This window comes from Bidens hawaiensis, unplaced genomic scaffold (assembly GCF_021521415.1).
Source record: "Bidens hawaiensis isolate Kalapana, Puna unplaced genomic scaffold, B.hawaiensis_p1.1 tig00024808_1, whole genome shotgun sequence".
Classification (NCBI taxonomy): domain Eukaryota; kingdom Viridiplantae; phylum Streptophyta; class Magnoliopsida; order Asterales; family Asteraceae; genus Bidens; species Bidens hawaiensis.
The window spans coordinates 264246-290589 of NW_027493921.1; the positions used below are offsets into that span (position 1 = coordinate 264246).

Sequence of the window (26344 nt, forward strand, 5' to 3'; positions counted from 1 at the left end):
TTAGCGGGTCATATGGATCGGTATGAACACATTTAAGGTTCTGAATAGTCTCTTGGGTTCTTTCTGAATAGCCTAAATGAGACTTTTATATAATAATAATTACCACAACAGTAGTTTTGATTTTTGATAATTATATTTAAGGCCTATTAGCACTAGGCCTTAAATGTGTTTGTTTGTTGCTACTGGATCAAATGTGTTAAGGGGAAGTTTGGGCATTTGATTTCTTTTTAATGCTTTTGGCATATTGGCATTTGCTAGGTGTTGCTGGTATGAAGAAGAACGGAGTAGATCATGCATTTTACAACTACGTTTGTGATATCAATCATATATCAAGCATGTCTCTGTTTTTACCCAATGTGTATTTTAATGCTCAAAGCCTCCTAAACCACTTAGTTTTAAATAATCTAATTTATATAAATGGGTCAATTTGGCCCGTTACTGAGGTCAATTGACCGACCGAAGATGACCAAATACTGATTCAAAGGCAAACTCTAAAAATCAGTTGTTTGACTTTTACCAATGTCGAACCTCAAAACTCTAAAAATCAGTTGTTTGACTTTACCAATGTCGAACCTTCAATGTTTGACGTGTACTATTTTTCAGCCCGTAACCAAATCCTTGCAAGCCGCAATACTTTTTTGTAAACAAAATTATTGACAACTTGAATATGTCACAAACTCGAAACAAATCTACCTGCCTGCAGCCACATTTACCAAACTGCAGATAAACTGAATGTACAAAGAAGTCAATGGTCAGATTTAGATTTAGCTGAACTCACAGGCTGCCAGAGGCTGTAAAAGAACGTTCGGCGGGAAGTTCGTTTATGTGCGTTCGTGTTGGTAAGAATAGGTACGCATATCTTTTTAAATTGTTTTATTTAGTTGTCTAGATTGTAATTGTAATCATATTGTTTGCACAGATATGGGAAGTAATTGTGAGAATAGGATGAATGGCATGAAATATGCGGTCAATGAAGATTGAAAATGAGGCTGCTATAGTGCTACTTGCTGGATCATTGTTTTTGTTTTGAGTATTATGTTTTTTACTATTGTATTAGCCATGTGATTTTGTAGTTTCATTTAATTTGAGCTGTGTACAACCTTTTGTCCATTTCTTTTTGGATTGTTGTATCAGCTTATTATGCACCGAGTGATGGTGTTTTTACCGGTACTATAACGAATCGAACAATACAGATGTACTAAACAATATATAACCAAAAAAAATTGGTAAACTAACAGAAAACAAGTATTATGTTGTGAATTGCGGCACCGCCGCATCGTGCGGGTTCCTACTAGTATTATATGAAATACGGTAAAAAAATAAATTAAAGTTACCCATGAGATTTATGTCTAGATCCGTCACTGAACATACCTTGTAAGTTTGTAACCATTCGAGGCAATGATTACTAATAGGAACAACTATTTGCAACAACGGTCAAAATGATTACCAAAACTAACATAATTAATATGAATAATACATTATTGATTATATTTAAACAAATCCAAGAGTTTGAATTGAAGGCACGCCATGTATGTAACATGTTACAATACAACTAAAACAGGAGTTAATGTAAAAATCTTACAACACATAAGAATATAGTTATTACACACTTGAGGAAATACAATAGAATACATAATTTAAAGAGGCGTGCCCATTTCACTTACTAAACATGAACTGTATGTTCTTCTGAACTAACTTACTACTTTCATTGTTGCTCTTACCAAACTTGAATATGTATGTGGACTGGAGTAGATCTAGGATAAGGGGAAACTGTAGTACAAAAAAGAATGCAATCGGTAGGAGTGCCAATGCACATATTGGAGCAAGTACCCAAAGTTTCTGTTGAGCAAAGACAAGGAACAATGTGGCACTAAAGGCTACCATCATGGCAGTTGTGGAGATCAATAAGGTGCAAAGGCCAATAAACAGCCGTCTTGGCAAACGGACTAGAAAGTCCTGCTCAGCAAAACGTGCAGTTAGGATTGACAAAAACACCAATAGCGCAGTAGCGGATGAGAATAGTGAGATTGCATCTGCTATTGCAAAGACTGTGAATGCAGCTTGTTTCGTAAACACTGGAATACCCGTATCCTGATTATTTCCACCTGGTACAGTAATGGCTGCTGCAAACACGATTGTGGTAATAAGTGCTGCAGTGATGCTGCATGATTCTGCTACGGTTTTAAACCATTTTTCTCCTTCTTTCACCAAGTTCTCGTGTTCCTTAGTGAAGACCATCTCTGGTGTTTCCATAAAGATATTCTCTTTAGTTACAAATGTTGGGAACATGAGCTTCTCCACTTCCTATATAAATTAATCTTTAAATTATTCAACTATAGATATTAAATAATTAAAAGCTCCCAATTTATGGTATAATGTATTTGGTATGCACCTGGCGCCATTGAAGCTCTCGTTGTAGTTGTAATGCTGCACCTGTTCTACGTTTTAGTTTGTTTGAAGGTGCTAATCTTCCCGCCAAATGCAACAAATTGTTCTTAGAAGAATCTTCTATTGTTCGATAAATCCTCTTGCGTTCGCCAATGATATAGATCAAGTTGTAGATTCTTTCTGAACGATGTATTGTTGCTAACTGGATAATGTCATAACCATTTTTATCTTTGCAACGGATTGCTTCAGGCCATCTTCCTAAAATTTGATATACAACTTCATAAGCATCTTGACATGCCGCCTCAAGAATCGGCCTAGCGTATAAATCACGACTTCTACCAGGGCACTTTTTTATAATTATTTTTAATATTAATTCTAGAGCATATTTCGCTTCCTTATATTCATTCTTTTTTTGCTCTATACTCTTAACAGGTGGAACTGCAAGATAGAAATTCATCAACATGTTAAAATCATCTGTTCCTTCTCCTATTCAAAATGAAACCCATGCAATTTATGCTCTTTCCTCTTACAATATCATTACACTCTTACCTACTATCGCTGCAGCCTTCCACCATGGCAAATAAAGCATAAATAATGAGAAATAAACCATCAGTAGGAGGATATGAATGAAATGGTAAATCCAAAAACCCATCACTATTGGAACTGCATGAACACACAAATTTAATTAGCAAGATACCTGGAGCTGTCTATGGTTACAAACAACTTACCAATCAAAAATAAATTTAATGCATATATCCCAGAGTATTGGAGGCCATCTTCACAGCATAAAACAGGCCACATTTCTTTTATTTTTTTACATATGTATACTGATAATTTGAACAACCTTTTAGTTTTCTTGATTACCATTTTACTTGTATTGTCCAAACCTGAAATGAGAAAACCTTAAACACCTTTAAAAGGAAAATGAAAATTGTAAGCAAAAAGTATATTAGACTTACTTGGATAGATAAGTCTTTCCCCATAGTCTAACCCACTCGGAAAGGTTCTAGCCAAAGCCATCAGTACATTATCATTCAAGACAGCATATTCAGGATTTCTGCTAATTAAATTTGACGCAAAATCTGAAAGGATATTTTGAGAGTCGAGTATTTATTTTGGTATGTATTCGCTATAATAACGAGTTCAAAAAAGAGAAATCAAAGAGATCGAGATATATCAAAAAGGGTTATATGGTTTTGATAATTTATTTTATATTTTAATATGCGTGTTACTAATACAAGAGTCGAGAGAGAAGGTTATTCTCATAACGTCTAAATTATTAACAAGAATGTTTTGCTCATTTTTTTTTCTAACAATGATACTTTTTATTAACATTTAACACAAACCAAACTACATCTGGATAATGGGTAAGCGAGCAACAAGCTGCGCCGCTATCCCATTTTGGATCGCAAAGCCTATTCTACTAAATATAAATCTTTGGTTCCTCGGGCTCTGCGAGTCACTGTGGACCACCTTCTGCACCCGTTCCAAGAAGCGAACCGCCTCGGGAGCTAGAGATCCAATTGTGTCGAAGGCAAATGGAATGAACACGTGCTGTTTCTCCAAACACGCTGCCTCATGCTTAGCAACCTTCCTAGATTCCGCCTGTCTCAGAACGAAACCACTGTCTATCAGCCCCACCAATGGTGACACCCTAGTGAGGTCGACACATGCATGCTTAACCCCTGCCCATCCAAACACAAGAACGTCCGCATGACGCAGTGTAGATCTTCCCTCTATCGGATCAGTCATAAAGTTAACAGGTGCCTTTTTTTTGGCTGAGATCCTGGCACGTCTAAGTACATCCCATAGGACATCTCTAACCCAGTCGTGACGATACTTGAACCCCGGCAATTCCTTACAGTAGAGGGCATGCTCACCAAATTTATCCAAACATGCTTTTTTACAAATGGGGCATGATTCGTCTGGAGGGAAAATAGGAATCACGAGCCGATATTTAAGGATGGCTCTGCATTCAATAGCCGACATTCGTTGCCCAAGACCTTCAATGGGCACAACAGTAAAAAAATCTTGGGCATGAGCCCCATTAAGACAATCAAAAACTGCCTTTTCTCTCGGAGTCATATCGAATCGCTCCTCCAAATCATGTATGTGTTTACCATAAAGAGCACTCGCCAAGGTTTGTTGAGGTTTCTTGGGGGCGGTCTCCTTATCAGTAAAACCGCCTAGATCAAGGTCCGGAAGAGTTGTTCCAATATTACTAAGTGCAAGGGAGTAATCAGTATCTACCCCCATAACTAGAGGTGCACAAATCGGTTTTTTTAAAAAAACCGGTTCGGTTATTAACCGGACCGGTTTTTTTTTGGGATAACCGGACCGGTTAATAACCGGTTTTTGTATGTCAAAACCCTAACCGGTCTAACCGGTTAGGACCGGTTTAGAAACCGGTTAGAACCGGTTAATAACCGGTTAAACCGGTTTTTTTTTTTAAAATAACCGGTTAATAACCGGTTTTTTTCATAATAACCGGTTTTAAAAAAAACCGGTTTTTCCATTAACCGGTTTGTTAACCGGTTTTGGCTCTAAAACTTGTAACCGAAATACGAACCGGCGGTTTGTAAACCGGTCAAACCGGTTTTTAAAAAACCGGTTTTCGTAAAAACCGGTTTCCGGTTTAAACCGGCAAACCGGTTCCCGGACCGGTTTTTTTGACCATCTCTACCCATAACCCAGCGCTTGGCAAGATGTGGTCCTGCAATTTCCATGACCGGGGCCTGGAAGCCACAAAGGCATATGCAGAGACATCCTCAGCCGAGAAAATTCCTAAGCCTCCGCAACGAATAGGGAAAGAAGCCAACCTCCACTGAAGGTCCCCAAAATTTGGAGCTAGAGCTAACGTATAATATCTGAACCGTTGTGGTGGTTAATTGGTGTGTTTTCTTTTATTGTCTGAGCAACGACTTCAATCAAGGCTTGCGAAGCTCAATCGGTGCATGTCAAAGCATTTATGGTTCTGGTGGCAAGCCAAGATTATTTAATTATATTCTGTTGTCAATATTTTTCGGATCACAATATGCAATCTCTGTTAATGTCTGAATCAATGACATGGGAAAAATTGTGGATATTCTGGCCCATAGGGAAACCGGCAGTGTGATATTTCAGAGTCTGGTGTTATTTTATTTTTATAACCCTAAGAGCATTCACAGCATGTCCACATCTTCTATCTCTGTAATTACACTAAAAAAACACTATATTTTGCTCTCTTGTTCAACTAAATAATAATTTTTTTATCTTTATCATTACATTTTTCTCTTCTCTACTTACACCCAATTCAATAAATATTAAAAAATATATATATAAGCAAACAGAGTTTCCCTAGATTGATAAAAAATCATCACATTTTTCTCTTCACCATATAAGTTACACTCACAACCACTCACAACTTCACCCTATAATTTGCAAATTCCCCTCACCGAATTAAGGGGCCGGATAGGTTGAGAATGCTCTAAAAAACTATTACAATGGGGCTTCCCCCGAAACCTCTCTCTCCATATATAAGGTTCTCTAGGGGTAAAAAAATAAGAAACAAAGAAGTATCTCCAAAAAATTCCAAATCTAATTACTCAACCTAACAATCAAACCAAATAGGTAGTTCGAGCGAAAAATAAGACAGAATTACAGAAATTGTCCTTTATGTGTTTTGTCAAATTTCATTCGATGTCCTTTATCTTCAAATTTGATGTGTTTTATCCTTTACGTTTAAAAATATAACATCATTTGTCCTTTAGCCTTAACTCAGTTAGTTTTTCTCGTTAAGTCTGGTCACATGTCTTGCACATGAGGGCAAATTAGTACGTTTATTAATTTAATTAAAAAACATCTTAATAAATAAATAAATTAATTAATTAATTAAATGAAATAATCAATAATAATAAGATATAAATTAACCTACACCCCAGCCCTTTCTCTTCCCAAACAACCCGCCACCACCATCACCAACCGCCCTACACCACCACCTGCCATCATTAACACTTTAAAAAGCAGCCATCACCATTGTCCCCCTATCTTTTTCCTGCATTAAGACTCTTGCTACCATCTTTTACTTCACCGGAATTAACCCTCTCCGTTACAATCGATTTTCCGGCCAACAGTACTTTGGTCAGGCCTGGGGAGTCGAAACGAGTTAGGTAGGGTCGATGAATCAATCTCCGTCACAATCTGTTTTTCAGCCACTTAATTCCGTTTTAGAGTTTTCAAAACTTGCGGATCTAGTCTAATTTTGACTTTAATTAGTCAAAGACCATTTCTTTTTCTTGATTTCGATTCCATTCACTTTTTTTTTTTAAATGAATAGCCTTTTAGTAAGAATGATTCTATTAAGGTATGAGATGGCCAGAACTCAGAATCTGAAGGTTGTGTGGTTCCGGTGACTTGGTAGGGAAGGTGGTGGGTGATGAGCGATGGTGGTGGAGGGTGGCGGAGGTTTCAGATGGTGGTGGTTGTGGAGAGTGATTGGTGGCTGCTGGAGGTTAAACGGTGGTGGGTAGTGATTTTGGGTTGGTGGTGGTGAAGAAAGAAAGAAACAAAGAAGGAGAAGGAAGGTTATATAATATATTCTTTTAATTTTGATTTTTAAAATGTTTTTTTAATTAAATTGATAAAAGTACTAATTTACCCTCATGAGCAAGACATGTGACTAGACTTAACAAGAAAAACCAACTGAGTTAGGGCTAAAGGACAAATGGTGTTAGATTGTTTAACGTAAAGGATAAAACACATCAAATTTGAAGATAAAGGACATCGAGTGAAATTTGATACAAACATAAATGACAATTTCTGTAATTTTGTCGAAAAATAACAGTATCCACTAGAATGATATCATCTCCAAAATTAGCAACCCAACCCAGAAAATGATAGCCTTCAAATAGAACACAACATTTAAAGGTTGTGAAATAAAATTCCATGAACCAAGCCCGAAGAAGTGGCCATTCAAAATTTAGCCAACCCACGAAGTGGGCCTTTCCCACTTTGACACAATGAGAGTGGCCGGCGGGCATTAGATCTTCCGCTCGTTATTTAAAAAAAAAAAAAACAGCCACACTGCCAGCCCTGGCGATCTTCATTTTGTGTACAATAGCCCAACTCACAAGGTGCAGATTTTTGGGACAACCATTTAAGTCAATGCGGCAATGCATGCCGATTAAACTGAACCTTGTGTCATGAACAAAACTAATAGACTTCCTACAACTAAAATTAAAAGAATCACTCCCCAAACAAATAACATACCCATCCAGCATAAACAAATCCCGTAAACTTGTTAGTGCAAGTTTCAAAGTATAAGGATACCAAGAAGGTTTGGGATTCAATAAGAACTTGCCATCATGAAGAAAATAATGTAAGAAAGCTATACTATAAACACTAAAGAATGAGTTTGAGCGTCTTCAGGTGAAGGAAGTGTTGGAAATTATTGACCTGATTAAATTTGTATGGCTAATATTTTATATTAGTATTAGGATTGTGTATGTATTTAAAAACATATTTGTCAATAGTCAGTGTATTATATACTCAGACATTTTGTCTCTCCAAAAAGCAAAAAACATTTTAAAGAAGCAATTTCAAACACCTTCTCAGTATTGAATAAACCCCCAATATTGAATAAATATTTTTTATGTCTCGATTGATCATTCAATTTATATTAAAATTGTGTAATCTGTGGTTTCAATTGTTATTGGTAAATATATTCCTTTTGTAACAACTTCTATTGCTAAATTATTTTTAACGTTTAAATACTTTTAATGGTGATCTTGTAAGTTAGCCCATTGAGTCATGCCATAGTAATGCGATTCATGGAGGGCTGCTGATGTAATTCCTTTTGATAAAGTCAATCAGAAAAACTATTACAGGGAAGATGGGGAGAAAGATGTGGCAAGTAATCTTAGTGGTGACACCGTCATGGCTAGGAGCACCCTTTTTATTGGTTCATCAACATTCACTTTCGGTAGGGTGACTTCATAGTTCGTTCTTCTCCAGTTTACTAAAGTGTATTTTGTTTTAATGGGAACTTGGCTGCATGTGCATCCTATTCAGGGCTGAGATGGATAATGAGGTTCATTGCTTTGGCGGTTCTAGCTCATGTATGTGATCTGATCTATTTAAGTTATTTATGTTAACAATTTATTCCATGTATTTGGAAACGGGTCAATTTGGGTTGCACCTAATTGGTGACGGTCAAATGGGTAAACACATAATTAGCTACAGAAATGAAATGAGTCGAACCAATAAATAGTCAACAAACATGTTTTAAGTGTTTACAATGTTCTAAATAGTTTACAAACAAATTTATTTGATTATTTTAAGAATTTATTAATGTTATATTCAGTAAGTTAATAATTACAAAATTTTATAGAAACAACCAATATTGACAGGTTGGCCCAACCTAAGGCTATTTACAAGCCAAACCGAACTGAGCTTGGGTAAGCTCAAGCTTTAAACATGCAAGCTTGGTTCGACCCGGCTCAAATGTGACAATCAGTAATATATTGAATGTTTAGTGATGTTTCTCATTAATTCTTTTTTTATAAGTATGGATTTCAATTTGTATGATATTACAACATTTTCACTTTTTTGCACGAACTGGCTCTTTGCAAAAATATTGCCAAACGGATTCAATGTAGCTTACCATTTTGGATTTCAGTTTGTTGTTTTCATATGGGATTTGACTTTTGTTGGTCTTTATAGATTTGTTTTTAAGACCGCTGGTCTTTGTAGATGATTAGAAGGAGCCGAAGAATTTCTTCTAGACCTAAGTTTTGTTTGGTTTAGTTTTTTTTCCGTTTTTTTTTGCTCAATGGATCTCCGTATTGTTCAATTTATTCAGTCTCTTCAAGTTTATTCCCAAGTTTATTCTTCTATTTCATCAGGTTCTTTGTTTTATGGTTTCTTTTTCTTGATTTAGGAACAATAATTGTTTATGAATCTTTTTTGTTTGGTTAAATTTATTGTTTATGTTTTTAACTTACATTTTTCTAAGTACGTTTCATTTATCTTTATTTTAAGTTTTTTTTTCCTATTTTATTTTTTTCAGCTATATTTTTACTCTTATATTTTAATTTTAAATTTCAAGTGTAATATTTTGGGTTTATGTTATGGTCCTTTGTGCAAAAGTTGTTATGTGGTGGATCGACAAAAAATATATCTTGTATATATTTGAGGGTTTGGATTCGGTGTGTAAATATTTTTGGGGTTTAACTTTGTAAATATTTTCAGAGTTCGAGAGCTGAGAGTGTAAAATCGTTTAAAATTTAATATATTTTGACCCTATCACGAGATAAGCTGACACTATAAATGCGGCCAACCCAAAATATCCTTTATTTAATACTTTCACTTTAACTTTCAATCTCTCTCAAATACTTTCTCTTTCTACGTTATCCTATCCACCGCCTTTTTCCCTTCAAACCCTAAAATCAAAACATTTATGCTTGTTTCTTTGTGATTACACTTGATAATTATCAAAGATGGACCCTTCTCCTATGGTAATCTATCTTTCTTGCTGGAATCTTACTTGTCTAACTCTCTATTACCATATGCAGAGGGAAACCAGGTTCAATAGCCGGATAGAGTAAGAAAACAACTAAATAGAAATGAGTACTTGCTACGGGTGAAGGAGTAAAGAGTTTCAATAAAAAATATCCTTAATGCGACTGCGGGAAGGCTGTTCCTGCTACATTTCGCTGGGGAAGAAAGAAGGAATTGAGTCTTTTCACATTATCACAGAAAAAGGGGATTGCCTCTTAGTCAATTTTGACTGGAAAAAGACCCGGAACCCCATACCCTCTCATTCACTTACTATAGGCCGAGGAGCGTAGATTCATCTTACTTTTTATAAATGGAAAAAGAGACATAAGTCACGCATTCGAGCAAGAGCCTTTGCCTTTCTTCGCTGCACTTGATAATTATCAAAGATGGACCCTTCTCCCTTCTCCTATGGTAATCTATCTTTCTTGCTGGAATCTTACTTGAATCTTGTTCTTGTCTTTAACAGTTTCCATCATAACTGTTCAAGATCAGAAGGGTTCTTGTACGCTGTTGTTTGGTGTTATAGAAGATAAAGTCTTATCATCGCTATCAAGATGGAATGTTGTATTGATCTAATTGAGCTTTTGTGTTATTTTGTGAAGTTTTTGGATTTTTGGTTATTATTGGACCTATTTAGGATTAATTGACCCTTGTAAAGAGTTTGAATGTGTATGAGGACTGCCCAGAAACTTATATCAGGGTTGTATGAACCCAAAAAGGAGAAATGGAAGATTTGGACTAAGTGTGATATTTGATTCGAGTTCAGTTTGAATCGAATCGAAAGTTTAAGCCATTCGAATCGAATTCAAACTCGATTTGAATCAAACATGACCAACTAAAAAATTTCTCAAAGGCAAAAGGAAACGAATCGAAGTGATAAACCAATTCACTTCCCCCATCAAAGGTACATCTTTTTGGACCTCCACCTTCACCTCATCAATTCACATCCAAACCACTTTACAAACCATTCCAACCTCAACCCAACCTATTACCCTACCCTTAACCATAACTACATATTTACCTACCCAAACCATCACTATGCCAACCCAAACAACCATTCAATCAACCTTATCCATTACAACTCCCTCAACCACCAAAAGCCCTATCATATCGGCCATTTCCCTGTCAAGTGGAAAATCAAGGAGATCTCCAGTATTTCGGGATCCTATCCTCGATAGGATTCATGCTCTAAAAGAATCAAATGAAAAGAGGGTGAAACGGGAACACATGTTCATCAAGTTGACAAAGATCAACAGACTGTTAATGAGAGGGTCGTGAAGGAGAGAGATGAGCTTGTTGCTCGAGTTTTTCAGCTGGAGCACGATAGGGAGGTTGATCGAGCCCTGATTGAGAGCCAAATACTTTGAATTGAAATCCAGCAAAAACCGGTGGACAATCAACAACAAATGGCAAGTCAAGAGTCTTGTTGAACGCTGAACGTCATGATGACGTTATTAGACTTCAATCAAGGGTCACACATCTTGAAACTGATCTTCTTTCTCCTTCAAACTTTTCTCAAAAACTGTGGAGGGAGCTAGAATCAAGTATTGGTCGAGCGTTGATTGAATGTGAGACTCTTGACTCACGTGTTCGTTTGTTAGAGGGTGATTCCAGTTTTTCAAGTAATGCGGGTACCCTAATTGGTGAGGATGTGGATCTCAAATCAATGATTGAGCGATTGGAGAGAGAAACTGAAGAACAAAGAAGCCTCAACAACGATCAAGACCTTATCAATGAGGGTCTTGTTAATCGGTATCTTGCTGCAACGGAGGTTATACGAATGACCGACGATGATGTTGAGGAGTTGAGAAATCGTCTGATAGAGATGTTTGAGAAATCGTCTGATGGAGATGTTCAGAGGATGGGTACAGGGTGGAGAGCAAGGTGCTGAGCAAAGCAAGAAGAAACGATCTACTCTTGCTAACCTTGTTGCTGATGCTAGAAGGTTTGGAGATTAAATCAGTTTAGATGGGATTGTGTTTGGATCTTCAAAGAAGGATGCGAATGGTAGCCGTGTTAGTTATGATGGTGATGAACGGATAACAGTTATTGGAACAATTGTGAGCACAAGTGCTGTTGGTACTACTGATGCAAGTACCAGTCAAGTTGCTGGAGCTAAAACTACATTTGTGATGGCTAAATCAGTCACACAAGTAATTGCTCCAGCTATTGGAGAAAATGTTTATTCAAGGTGATGACGATGATGGTGACGAGTCTGAAGATTATGACTCTAATGATGATGCCGAGGGTGATGATGAAAGTTATGATGAGAATGATGATCCTCATGATAGTTACGATGAGCCGCGGAATGATAGTCGTGATGGTGATGATGATGAAAGTATTGATGGTGCCACTACTGGAAATAAAGCGAGTCAATAAAAAGAGGACTCGCCAAGGGACGTGGCTGATGATCCCGCATGAAAAGTTAGAGACGCAGATGCTGCTCTGGAGGTTGAGATCTCCGAAGTCTTTAATGTTGATTCTTTTGCAGGTACCGACTCTATTGTTCAAGAAGCCGTTAAGATGATATCAACTACTCATTGAACCCCGAAACTCCAATTCATGTTGAGCAAACGGATCAATCTCAAGGGCCAGAAACATTGATGGCTTTTCCAGGTGGTGAATATTCTCAACAACCAAAAAGAAAAATGAAGAAACTGCACTACATCACCAAGGTTGCAAGTCTTAGAGATCATCTCTATCCGTATCACGATGACTCCCCAATCCTCTACTGCAAGTGACACCCGTCCAACAAGACATGGGCGATCCGACATGCCAATGGAGACTTGACATACATGTACTACACGGATATGGACACCCTATCTGAGCTAGACATGAACTTCTTTACACGATTTGTTGGTCCATGTGTAGATGGGAACGAGGTTCGAGGCTGGTTCAAGAGATTCCTGACCAAGGATTAGAAGAAAGACTACCATAATTTTAAACTCAAGGGTAAGTCTTACCATCGCTGAACTGAGGGTGATCAGCGGGAAGGAAGAAGAAGGCCTGGCAATACAAGACCCACAAAGATAGGAGGCCGATATATCATAGGGAACCTTTCAAGCCCAACATCTTCCATGATTTCATTTGATGGGAGATCGACAACAAAACCAAAGAGGTTGTCATCCATTGTGAACGGACGCATTTCCTCTTATTTGACGAGCATGGACTGGCTGCTCTTGGCAAAGAAGATTTGTTGAAGCTATACAACTCCCCCATGGGCACTGTTGAAGATGTTCGTCGAGACAAATCCGATCACTTAGTTGAGAAGTTCAACAGGTTCGTACACTTCCTTGTTCACAATTAACTATATGAATACGACGAAGGCTTCGACTAAGAGACCGACTGAAGGCAAGAGCCAATGGATTAAATATTAAAGACTAGAGGGAGATTGTAGGGTCTTGTTTTGTATTATAGTCTTTTGTATTTACTTTAACTATTCATGATGTATGTTAGTTAGCTTGTTGGTTTTGTTATTTGTATGTTTGGGTCCGGGACCTTGTAATGTTGAGCCCATTGGGCCGTTCATAATGAATAGGAAGCATGGCATAGTGAAGCATGGCCATGCATTCCATAAAATTTTTTCAAAAATCTTCTTACCTATTCTCCTCTTCTCTCCTCTCCTCTCCTCATACCTTTCTATTTTTGGTAATAGGCTAAACACCACAAAATCCGAGATCTTGGTTAACCATTAGTAATTTTCGCTAGCTAGTGGTCTAGATTGATCCAAGAACTCTAGTTTTTTATTGTTTGATTCATTATAAATACCTACATATTACACCTTCGTTACCCCATTTTTCGTTCGTCTACTAGCACTCATTCGCTGGCTCTTATTGTCTCAATGAATTATTGATTCACCAAGGTATATCTATATTAACGTATATTTGATAGATTTATTTGTATCCGATTCTTGTATTCATATGTAACCGTGATCATGTCGACTTTCATTTCGTGTTGATTACGCATTAAATTTCCATTGCTTTTATATTAATAAACTGTTTAATTTATCAACTAATTATTTTCGAACCGAGATTATTTGATTATAAAATTTTGATTGATCATGTGACATTTCGGGTTTTTCGTTTCCTTCTTATTTGTAATCATTACCCGACTGGGGTTCGGGTTCGGGTATTTTATCAATAAATCGTGCAATTGTGTTTAGTATCTTATTTGTTTATTTATTTATTTGATTTTAACTATGATTCATGTACAAAATTAACCCCTCAACTAATTTTAAGTCACTTTTGAACCATCCACCATAGAACGAGGACCAATTAGCAAATATTATTCAAATTCTTTTCTTCCTTCTTCTTCCTCTCCCACCACCGACGACGCACCCCCCCCCCCTTATCTTGGACCAAAAGTTTCGGACTTATTGACGAAATTAATATTACCATATCATTCATTACCTTAATTGCTTCCTACTGGCACCCTAATTATAGAAAACAATTGGAAATTACAACTAATTGATTCGCAATTACAACCATAACGAACCGCGGCTCAAATCCTCTTTATAACACTATAAATACTCGTTTACAATTCAATTAAAACCTACCACACAACCTCTGCACCACTGGACCCTAAACCCTAACCTAAATTCAGTTTACAAGGCCGTCAAGAACCTGTTCGATATCAAACTAGGGCTGCGACCATCTACTCATGGTTCTCCCTCAATTCAGTAACAAACAAGATAATTATAAGTTGCATTCAAATTGTTTTTGCCCAACAAACATTAATCCCAACTCAATTTAACCAATCTACGAATGATTTGGATATTTTAAACCCTAGGGTTTGTTTCTTGAATGAGGGTTTTCTGGTTAACTGGTTTATATAAACAAACTAATATCTATAACAAATCAACACGCCAGCCCAATGGCTGGTGCGTGAGCTGTTAACACCATGGAACCGGTCCAGGCGCGGGTTCGAGCCCCCTGGACCCGATTTTGCAATTTATTTTTTTTAAGACTTTTAATCAATTTCTTGTATATTAATACATGTTATAACAGTTAATAAACATAAATTTAATATACCGAACCTCTAGACTTGTCGTTTTCTTCATAAAATCTTTTATATATGTATGAATATATATATATATATATTATATATATATATATGTGTATATGTAATGATAACTCGCTTAATAACCCAAAATTTTTGTTCATTATAAAGACTTTATGACTTTATGTAGATATTAATGTATTAAATATCTATTTTATTAATGTAAAGGAAGCAAACATAAAATAATAATAATAATATAACAACAACAATAAGGATAATCACGTTAATGATAATAATCACAACAACCATAATAAAATGACAATAAGATTAATAACCTCATAGAGACCCAAGATTCATCTTATTATTTTTTGTCATTTATATTTAACTCACTTTATCGTTAACAACTAGGATTAATTGTCGGCAAATCTCGAGGAACTTGACCGTTTTCATCCTAGCCTTTTCTTTTATTATCCCGTCCTCGTTTATCCTACTCTACAAGGTAAGTAAATTCACATCCCCTTTTTTTACCATTTTAAGTTTTGGGGGCGTTATGCGTTCACAATCAAATATGTTACAGATTTTCACTACGGTTCCAATATATGCGATTATTGAAATTGCTCGATTAGTTGATATGTGTAAATGTGGCTATGTGTTTACTTTTGTTGTGGTGGTTGGTATCTCATCCTCGTCCTCATCCTCATCCTCATCCTTATTAGTGTGATCATACGTCGTCGGAGTAAACCGTTATTAATGCGATTCGGTTGAAAAGGCAACTTTTATTTATTGTTTACAAGTTGTAGTAATTTATGATTATCACATGGAATTGTCATTTTATTATTATATATACTTAAAAACCGTGGTTTACTTGCTCAGCTTTATGTTGACAAAAATATATATTTCACTCATGACGCAGGTAGCTTTATCGGATGAATCAAGTATTGGAAGTTAGATGAGACCTTAGATTGCTTTGATGATTGAAGAAAACACTTATTTTATGTTATTTATGTTTTGAATATTTAGTTGTAGCTGTATTTCTTTGTGACAATGATTGTGTTTTTGAACGTTGATATATGAATGAATAATTTAGATATTGACACGTGTATTTTACTTAGTATCTTCTGAGCTATGATACAATCAATTTCGCGCCCCGGCATATTCCGCTGTAGGTTGGGGTATGAAAGATTAGTATCAGATCCGAAGGCTATAAGATAGGAGGTTAGACGTAACGACCTAGTAGCATGCTTAGGGTCCCTATATGTGTTCCTATACGTGCACCCTACTTCTTTAAATTTTTCTACATAGCTTAGCATAGTTATATTGTTCACCATATACAATTGTTCACAAAAGCACACACCTAATACGAGGCTATGCCTCACTCTCAAAATTATTTTCAAAACTTTAGGACGATTTTTTTTTAAAATGGGAAATTCCTTAAGAAATCCGGCCTTTTCACTCCCCTCTCCTTGAGGAAGATTCGAGTGACGGATATGTAGTAAACTGTAAGAGTGACACACTTTTTTACCGAACACTTGACACCAAGGCTTGCGAGCCTAAGGAAGTGCAATACGCATAAATCTCAATCAACCGCGAGACCCGGTTGCCTTCCTGGAGTGTTCGGTTACGGTGTGAAACTTATTAAGCCAAAGCATATCACACCAAACGAAACTGAATCTACTACCCTCATTGTATCAAATGTGGTCATGTGACGATCACACTCTTAAATTATAAACCGAATTCGCTGTGATACGTGGCTAAACTCGGTTTTTCCGTATTGTGTTTTGTTGAGTCGATGGGAGAACTATGTAAATACGGGGTGATTCCCGAATTACTTCAACCGTCTACCTCAACACCCCCTCAGTTTGATTTTATATGATTTTATTTGAGTTTTCAATGTTTTTCATTTTGTTGGAAGGGCCCATGGTGGTTCATGAAGCCCTAACTAACAAATGAACCCATGTATTTTGATTTAAGTTATGATGTTATTATATATTGATTTTTCTCAAATGTTAAAGATGATAAAATGTTATATAATCAAGTCTCATAAGTAATGAAATTCTCAACCTCAAACACAATCCCAACCTGAATGCACGATTACTATATTTACTTTGATTTTGAATACATACTTGATGTGCCATGTAGTAAATTATCTAAGCCATTCACGATAGAGATAACCAACGGTAGTTCGATCACTATTGACTCCGTCATATGAAATTGCACAATTACTCTCAATGGGCAAAAGTTCTCTATCGACCTTATTCCTATGCAAATGGGTAGCTTCGACATTATCATTGGTATGGATTGGCTCTCTCTCCACCATGTCGAAATTTTATGTTTCCAGAAACTCATTCGAATCCCTATAAATGGTGGCGTGATTCAAAACGTTCTTGGAGAAAGACCCTTCTCAAAGCTAAACCTCATGTCGTGCCTCGAAGCCCAACTTACTTACGTAAGAAGTATGTCGCCTTCTTAGTCAACATCAACACAAAATCCGATTAAGAAAAGAAACTTTCCGACATCCCGATTGTCCAAGACTTCCCCGAAGTCTTTCCCGAAGACGTTTCCGGACTCCCTCCCATTCGTCAAGTGGAGTTCGGTATCGATCTTCTACCGGGAGCAAACCCCGTAGCCAAAGCACCTTACCGCGTTGCACCTTCTGAGATGCAAGAACTCTCTAACCAAATCCAAGAACTCACGGGAAAGGGTTTTATTCACCCGAGTTTGTCTCCATAGGGCGCACCCGTCTTGTTTGTTAAGAAGAAAGACGGTACTCTTCGTATGTGTATCGATTATCATGAGCTCAACAAGCTTACTATCAAGAATCGTTTTCCCATTCCGCGTATTGATGATCTTTTCGATCAACTCCAAGGAGCCACATGTTTCTCTAATATTGATCTCCGTTCGATTTATCACCAACTCCGTGTCCACGAAGATGTCGTACCCAAGACCGCCTTCCGTACTCGTTATGGCCACTTTGAGTTCCGAGGTATGCCTTTTGGGTTGACTAATGCTCCTGCCGTTTTCATGTACCTTATGAATCGTGTTTGTAAACCCTACCTCGACAATTTTGTGATTGTTTTCATCGATGATATCTTGATATACTCTAAATCCGAAACCGAGCACAAAGACCATTTTCACGCCATTCTCGACTTGTTACGAAAGAACAACTTTACACCAAGTTCCCCAGATGTGAATTTTTGCTAAAGCAAGTTCAATTCTTGGGCCACATCGTTAACGACAAGGGTTTTCACGTTGATCCCGCTAAAATTGAGGCCGTTAAAAATTGGATGACCCTGTCCTCTCCAACGGAGGTTCGTTCATTTCTTGGTTTAGCGGGGTCTTACCGTCGTTTTATCCGCAACTTTTCGAAGATTGCTTCACCCTTTACCGCACTAACCCAGAAAGGGAAAGTTTACGAATGGGGTTCCGACCAAGAAGAAGCGTTTCAAACTCTCAAGGACATGCTTTGCAATGCTCCAATCTTTGCTCTTCCCGAAGGCAACGACGATTTTGTTGTCTTTTGTGACGCTTCTATTAAAGGTCTCGGTTGTGTTCTTATGCAACGAGATAAGGTCATTGCTTACGCTTCGTGTCAACTCAAGGTGCATGAGAAAAATTACACGACTCACGACGTCGAAATTGGTGCGGTCTTGTTTGCCTTGAAAATATGGAGACACTACCTTTATGGCACGAAATGTGTGGTCTTCACAGACCATAAAAGTTTACAACACATCTTCGACCATAAGGACCTCAATATGACACAAAGACGATGGGCCGAATTGTTACGTGATTATGATTGCGAAATTCGCTACCACCCTGGGAAAGCGAATGTTGTGGTTGACGCTCTTAGTCGTAAGAGTCATGTTAAATCCGTCTTGCTCCACTGTGTCACCATCCAATCTGACCTCCAATACCGCATCTTCGACGCACAACACGTCTCTGGCGCCGAACTCCAACTTGAAACCACACGTAATGGCTTACTCTATTCTTTGGATCGATTATGGATTCCCGATCGTGACAGTCTTCGCATGTTCATCCTCGATGAAGCTCATAAGTCACGATACTCTATTCATCCTGGTGCGGATAAAATGTATGCCGATCTTCGTACCATGTTTTGGTGGCCGGAAATGAAGAAAGATATCGCGGTGTATGTATCTAAATGCCTCACTTGATCTAAGGTTAAAGCCGAGCATCAAAAGCCGTTTGGTTTGCTCGAGCGACCTCCGATCCCTGTTTGGAAATGGGAAGACATAGCCATGGATTTCGTTACTAAACTCCCCACTTCTCAAAGTCGCAATGATAGTATTTGGGTGATTGTTGATCGTTTGACCAAGTCAGCTCACTTCATACCGTTTCGAGAAAAATCCTCCGTAAGCGAATTAGCCCGACTCTATGTCAAGAAAATCATTTTCCGCCATGGAACGCCTTTGACCATTATTTCTGATCGTGATGCTCGGTTTACCTTTCATTTTTGGAGATTGTTGCAAACCGCCTTGGGTACCCGTATGGATCTATGCACCGCTTATCACCTGCAAACCGATGGTCAATCTGAGAGAACAATTCAAACTCTCGAAGATATGCTCCGCTCTTGCATACTAGACTTTGGTGGAAATTGGGATACTCACTTACCACTTGTAGAGTTCTCCAACAATAATAGTTTCCACACTAGTATTGACATGGCACCATTTGAAGCTCTCTACGGCCGAAAGTGTCGTTCCCCGATTTGTTGGAACGAGGTTGGTGAATCGCAAATCACCGTCCCGAACTTTTTCAAGAAACTTCCAATCGAATCGCTCTTATTCGTCAAAATCTTCTTCCCGCTCGTAGCCGTCAAAAGAGCTACGCCGATAAACGCCGTAAACCTCTCGAGTTCAATGTGGGTGATCGTGTTCCCCTTAAAGTATCACTATGGAAAGGGGTAGTTCGTTTTGGCAACAGGAACAAATTATCTCCTCGTTTTGTTAGCCCGTTTGAGATCGTTGAAAGGGTTGGTAAAGTTGCGTACCGTCTCAATCTCCCCTAAGAGCTCTCCATTGTTCATCCAACTTTTCATGTTTCCAATCTCAAGAAGTGCTTAGCCGAGGGGAATCTCCACATACCCCTCAATGAAGTACAAGTTGATGATCTATGCGTGCTATCGAGAAACTCGTTGAAATCGTGGATCATATGGACAAAGAGACCAAGCGTAGTCGTATTCCGCTTGTCAAATTTCGTTAGGAATATAAATGTGGTCCTGAGTTCACTTGGGAACGTAAAGACCAAATGGAGTCCAAGTACCCGCACCTCTTCATTACGGCTTAATCTCTAATTTCGGGATGAAATTTCCAAAAGTAGGGAATGTTGTGACATTTCGGGTTTTTCGTTTCGTTCTTATTTGCAATCATTACCCGACCCGGGTTCGGGTATTTTATCAATAAATCGCGCAATTGTGTTTAGTATCTTATTTGTTTATTTATTTATTTATTTTATTTTAACTATGATTCATGTACAAAATTAACCCCTAACTAATATTACTAAAATTCTTTTCTTCCTTCTTCTTCCTCTCCCACCACCGACGACGCACTCCCCCTGTCTTGGACCTTAATTTTCGGACTTATTGACGAAATTAATATTACCATATCATTCCTTACCTTTATCGCTTCCTACCGACACCCTAATTATAGAAAACAATTGGCAATTGACAACTAATTGATTCGCAGTTACAACCATAACGAACCGCGGCTCAAATCCTCTTCATAACACTATAAATACTCGTTTACAATTCAATTAAAGGCTACCACACAACCTCTTCACCACTGCGACCCTAAACCCTAACCTAAATTCAGTTTACAAGGCCGTCAAGAACCTGTTCGATATCAAACTAGGGCCGCAACCATCTACTCCTGGTTCTCCCTCAATTCAGTAACATACAAAGTAATTATAAGGTGCATTCAAATCGTTTTTGCTCAACAAACATTAACCCCAACTCAATTTAATCAATCTATGAACGATTGGGACATTTTAAATCCTAGGGTTTATTTGTTGAATGAGGATTTTCTGGTTAACTGGTTTTATATAAACAAACTGATATCTAAAACAAATCAACACACCAGCCCAATGGCTGGTGCGTGAGCTGTTAACACCCTGGAACCGGTCCAGGCGTGGGTTCGATCCCCTGGACACGGTTTTTGCTATTTATTTTTTTAAGACTTTTAATCAATTACTTGTATATTAATACATGTTATAACAGTTAATAAACGTAAATTTAATATACTGAACCTCTAGACTTGTCGTTTTCTTCATAAAATCTTTTATATATGTATGAATATATATATATATATGTGTGTGTGTGTGTGTGTAATGATAACTGCTTAATAACTCAAAGTTTTTGTTCATTATAAAGATTTTATTACTTTATGTAGATATTAATGTATTAAATATCTATTTTATTAATGTAACGGAAGCAAACATAAAATAATAATAATAATAATAACAATAATGATAATCACGTTAATGATAATAATCACAACCATAATAAAATGACAATAAGATTAATAACCTCATCGAGACCCAAGATCTGTCTTATTATTTTTTGTCATTTATATTTAACTCACTTTATCGTTAACAACTAGGATTAATTGTCGGCAAATCTCGAGGAGCTTGACCGTTTTTATCCTAACTTTTTCTTTTATTTCGTACTAGTTTATCCTACTCTATAAGGTAAGTAAATTCACATCCCTTTTTTTTTACCATTTTAAGTTTTGGGGGCGTTATACGTTCACAATTAAATGTGTTATAGATTTTCACTACGGTTCCAATATATGCGATTATTGAAATTGCTCGATTAGTTGATACGTGTAAATATGACTATGTGTTTACTTTTGTTGTGGTGGTTGGTATCTCATCCTCATCCTCATTAGTATGATCATACGCCGTCGGAGTAAACCGTTATCAATGCGATTCGGTTGAAAAGACAACTTTTATTTATTGTTTACTAGTTGTAGTAATTTACGATTATCGCATGGAATTGTCATTTTATTATTATATATACTTAAAAACTGTGGTTTACTTGCTCAACTTTATGTTGACAAAAATATATATTTTCACGCATGACGCTGGTAGCTTTATCGGATGAATCAATTATTCGAAGTTAGATGCGACCTTTAGTTGCTTTGATGATTGAAGAAAACACTTATTTTATGTTATTTATGTTTTGAATATTTAATTGTAGCTGTATTTCTTTTGTGACAATGATTGTGTTTTTGAACGTTGATATATGAATGAATAATTTAGATATTGACACGTGTATTTTACTTAGTGTCTTCTGAGCTATGATACAATCAATGTCGCACCCCAGCATGTTCTGCCGTAAGTTGGGGTGTGATAGATCACCACCAAAACCAAACAACAAGTACAATTAATCAATGACTTTGTCCGGATGATAAGTGAACTAGCCTCAAAGTTCACTAGTTTAGACTTCACAAATGTACTGTGAGATAGTATTTAGAGTTTCGGTGTAACGCCTATAGATATGTTTATTTCTACATATGTAACTCTATTGAATGGAATGAGGACAGTTCATTGTTCATCATCTTTAAAAATCGTGTGTACAAACTTCCCCAAGGCAGGATGAGAATGTGAAACGGAAAAAGGGGCATAACAAAACCCTAGGCTCTGATACCATGTAGAACTCATGTGGAGCACCGTCAGCTGCCACCGAAGAACGCCATTTGACCATGATCACAAACCTCCGGTTTGACACACAGCCACACGATCACAATCATCATGTGTCAAATTGTTGTTTTTTCTTGTTTCATTGGGATACCAATCATGCATATACTTCCGGGGACAATGAACCAAAACTACCGGACGCCGCTGACTTGTATCACTTCGGGATCACTACTTTGAAGAACATGGATTATGCGTTTTTATCAGTAATCATAGCACATGTTTGTACACCAAAATGACTTGATATTACCTTATGTAACTTTATGTAACCAAAAACAACGAATGACAAAGCCAGTTGAAGTACTTTTCGTTACTAACACAGAACACAAAAATGATAAAGCAACTCATATCCATGGGCTTACCAAGGCAATAACCATAACTAGAACGTGTCTTGCACAACAAAGTAACTTATTATACCTATGTAATATAAAACAATTTAATTAGTTGCACATTAAAATGCCGATTAAGGTATTACTCATCAGTGACGCATATCTTGTACGCTAAAATGACTTGTTTATGACGATTTATTCCATGCACACTATTGAGTTTTGATTTTATTTAAAAAGAAACTACTTAACTTGAATTGGCTTTTTTTAATTCACTTGTTTGTTGCACATACATATGGATTCTAATTTCTAGACGCATATAGCCCCCATTTTATTATTTGAGAAATCCATTTTTTTAATCTGCTCCAACTAACATGTGCCAGACGAGAGGGTAATGTAACTAAAATAGATAAAAGAAATTAACAAGAACAAGAAGAGTTACTCACCGTATTTCTTTGAAGAAATAGCATTAACAAGTAGGTCGACGCCTATTCCATCAGAAGGTAGAAGAGTCGACCTTGTTCTGTCAACAGTGGGGGCTTCTTGATCTTCTTTCTTGTGTTTTTGGTGATCTTCTGCCGCTTCCAATAGACACGCAATCGTATGAAGATGCATATTTTCATAAGCTTTATCCAATGGTGTTTTGCCTTCATTGTCTTTAGTATGCAACGAATCTTTGTTTTTCTTAACCAAGATCTTTGCTGCATGTGTGTTGCCAACAATCGCAGCAATGTGCAGGGCTGTGCTTCCATCTGAATTTTTTATCTCTGTGAAGTAATCTGCACCTATACGCTCTACTATATTCTCGATAAAATAAAAACCTTTACCAACAGCTATGTGAAGTAACGTGTTGCCATCACTATCGATTTTTTCTTTTAAAGAGCTTATCTCTGTTAGCTTGTTGAATAATTTACTCCATTTCCCATCCATAATTAGTTGCCGAAATCCCTTGGTTTCTATTTTCTTGGTAGCTTCTTTGCGTAAATATTCAATGGTTTTAGTATGACTCTTTTCTGTAGCTTTATCCAATGGTGTTTTGCCTTCATTGTCACAAATGTCCAACAACTGTTTGTCGTGCTTAACCAAGAGCTCTGCTGCATCCGTGTTGCCAGCAATGGCGGCAATATGAAGGACACTGCTTCCATCCGAACTTTTTATCTTAGTTAAGTCATAATACAAATGACGTAATATACTTTTCACCAAATCGTTACGACCTTTTTCAACAACTTTGTGAAGTAATGTGTAGCCGTCACTATTGATTTTCACATCTAAGGCATCTCTCTTTTTTAGCATGTAGAAAACTGGAGTCCAATGCTCGTCCTCAATTTCTTTTCGCAACTTCTTGGTTTCTTTATCTGCGGCTACCAGTAAAGATGCAACATTTCTATGCCCATTTTCATTAGCTTTATCCAATGGTGTATGGCCTTCATTGTCTTTAATATACAACAGAGTTGAGTAATTCTTAACCAAGAGCTTTACTGCTATTGTGTTGCCAACAATGGCAGCAACGTGAAGGACTGTGCGTCCATTTGAATTTTTTATCATGGTCAAGTCAATATCACTTATACGCCATAATAGTCTTCTGACGAAATCGTTACGACCTTTTTCAACGGCTATGTGAAGTAACGTGGTGCCATCACCATTCATTTTTTCTGTTAAATCATTTCTCTCTTCTTGTTCAAAGCATTCTTCAAACAGATTAGTATCCGCAATTCGTTGTCGCAATTTGTTGGTTTCTGTTTCTGCATTTGCATTTTCATCTTCTATCTCTATTTCGGTATCCACTATTTTTGGAGCCGAATCTGTGTAACCTTTTAAATTTCAGTAAAGTTAATGACAATAATCTGGTAATACTAAAATTCCTTATGATATCAATATTTCTAATAATCTATTATTGATATGTAATATCCTTTAAATAGGGGGGACAAATACAAAGATATAAGGAAAGTGAATCATAAGGAGAATACAATGCAAATCATTCTATTCTAACTACAATATAATACTAAATAATTTTAGAGGACGTGTAACAAATATGATGATTCAAACTGTAAAATTACAATTAAGCAAATAATTACATAGTATGTATACATAAATTGATTTTATTTATCACAATTTTTTAAATGAACTTAATAAACAGAAATGCATGTGCAAAAACGTATCTGAAAACAATTCTTCTATTGAAAATTCGATTCTTAGTATAATATATGTATAATAGAAAGAATTTTGGTTATGAACAAATTCCGGAAAGAAGACTTTCCATACAATAGTAGTTCTTACCAGTCAACCTAAAAAAAAGACCATTACATTTATTGATATATTTATCAATTTACCACCTATATAAGGAAAGAAAAACATTAAATTGTAACGACGAATGTTTTTCAAGAATTATGTTTTCTAAGCTACACCATGAAAAAGATTTTGATAATTTTTAGGGGGTTCTCGACTTTGCCATAATGACAACATAAAAATAACATGTTAACTCATTCAATTTTGTGAATACTTTACTTTATTTTGATCATTGTATTGCATGACATGCTTCTCATACAACGTTTTGGTCACTATTGAAGGAAAGTTAATACTGACACAAATGTTTCAAAGTGATAAACGTTAGAAGCATTGATATATCTGGTGGTGGCATGTCGGAAGTGTTCGCTATCGTTTTTTATTTATTTTAATAGTCGAATGAAAATAGTCAACTTGCCAAATCCCGAACTTTTTGATTATTTCAAAAAATGTTCTTGAAATAAATAGAAACCTGAATCATGTTCAATATTCTAACTTTCATCCTTTTGACATTTCAAGTCAAAACTTTGAATCGTAAGAAATTTGACGATAAATTTATTTGTATTTTCAAACTTTTAAAAATACTCATATTTTCAATTTTGATCTGTAACAAATTTTGACCCAAAATGTAATTAACTTGAACTAAAAATCCTTCTATTCTCACTATAATATAATACTAATATATTTATTTAAAATATATCGTCTAATAGTCACTCGTAGTTTGAGCGTGATTTTGCCAAAACACTCAAACTAGCTCTGAATTCTTAAAACAGTTGCCAATATAGGCACTTGGTAAATATGTCAGCATATTGCATGGACGACCGAACATGCAAAACCCGAACATGACCTAGATGTACCTTTTCACGAACAAAGTGAATGTCTATCTCAACGTGCTTCGTCCATTAATTATGAACTGAATTACGTGCTAAATAGACAGCGGAAACATTGTCACAATAGACAACAATGGCCTTTTTTAACGGAACATCGACAAATCCAAGTGGTTTTAGCCACAAAATTGATTGCGCCCCGTATCAGTCTCTGCTAGATCTGGAAATGGTGGCCTAATGTTTTGAAGACCAGGACAATAGATTAGCTCCCATAAACACAAA

The 26344-nt window shown here is 36.6% G+C and overlaps 1 protein-coding gene across 1 annotated transcript; it reads right to left on the reverse strand.

Moving 5' to 3' along the window:
• Nucleotides 1–1440: 1440 nt before the first annotated feature.
• Nucleotides 1441–25590, reverse strand: LOC143569956 (uncharacterized). The gene is made up of 7 exons (XM_077055736.1): nucleotides 25536–25590; nucleotides 23399–24763; nucleotides 3348–3470; nucleotides 3117–3275; nucleotides 2938–3051; nucleotides 2393–2826; nucleotides 1441–2304 (listed from the first exon to the last, which is right to left on the reverse strand). The coding sequence occupies exons 1-7, from the start codon at nucleotides 25588–25590 to the stop codon at nucleotides 1657–1659; spliced, it is 2898 nt and encodes a 965-aa protein (XP_076911851.1). The 3' UTR covers nucleotides 1441–1656.
• Nucleotides 25591–26344: the final 754 nt, after the last annotated feature.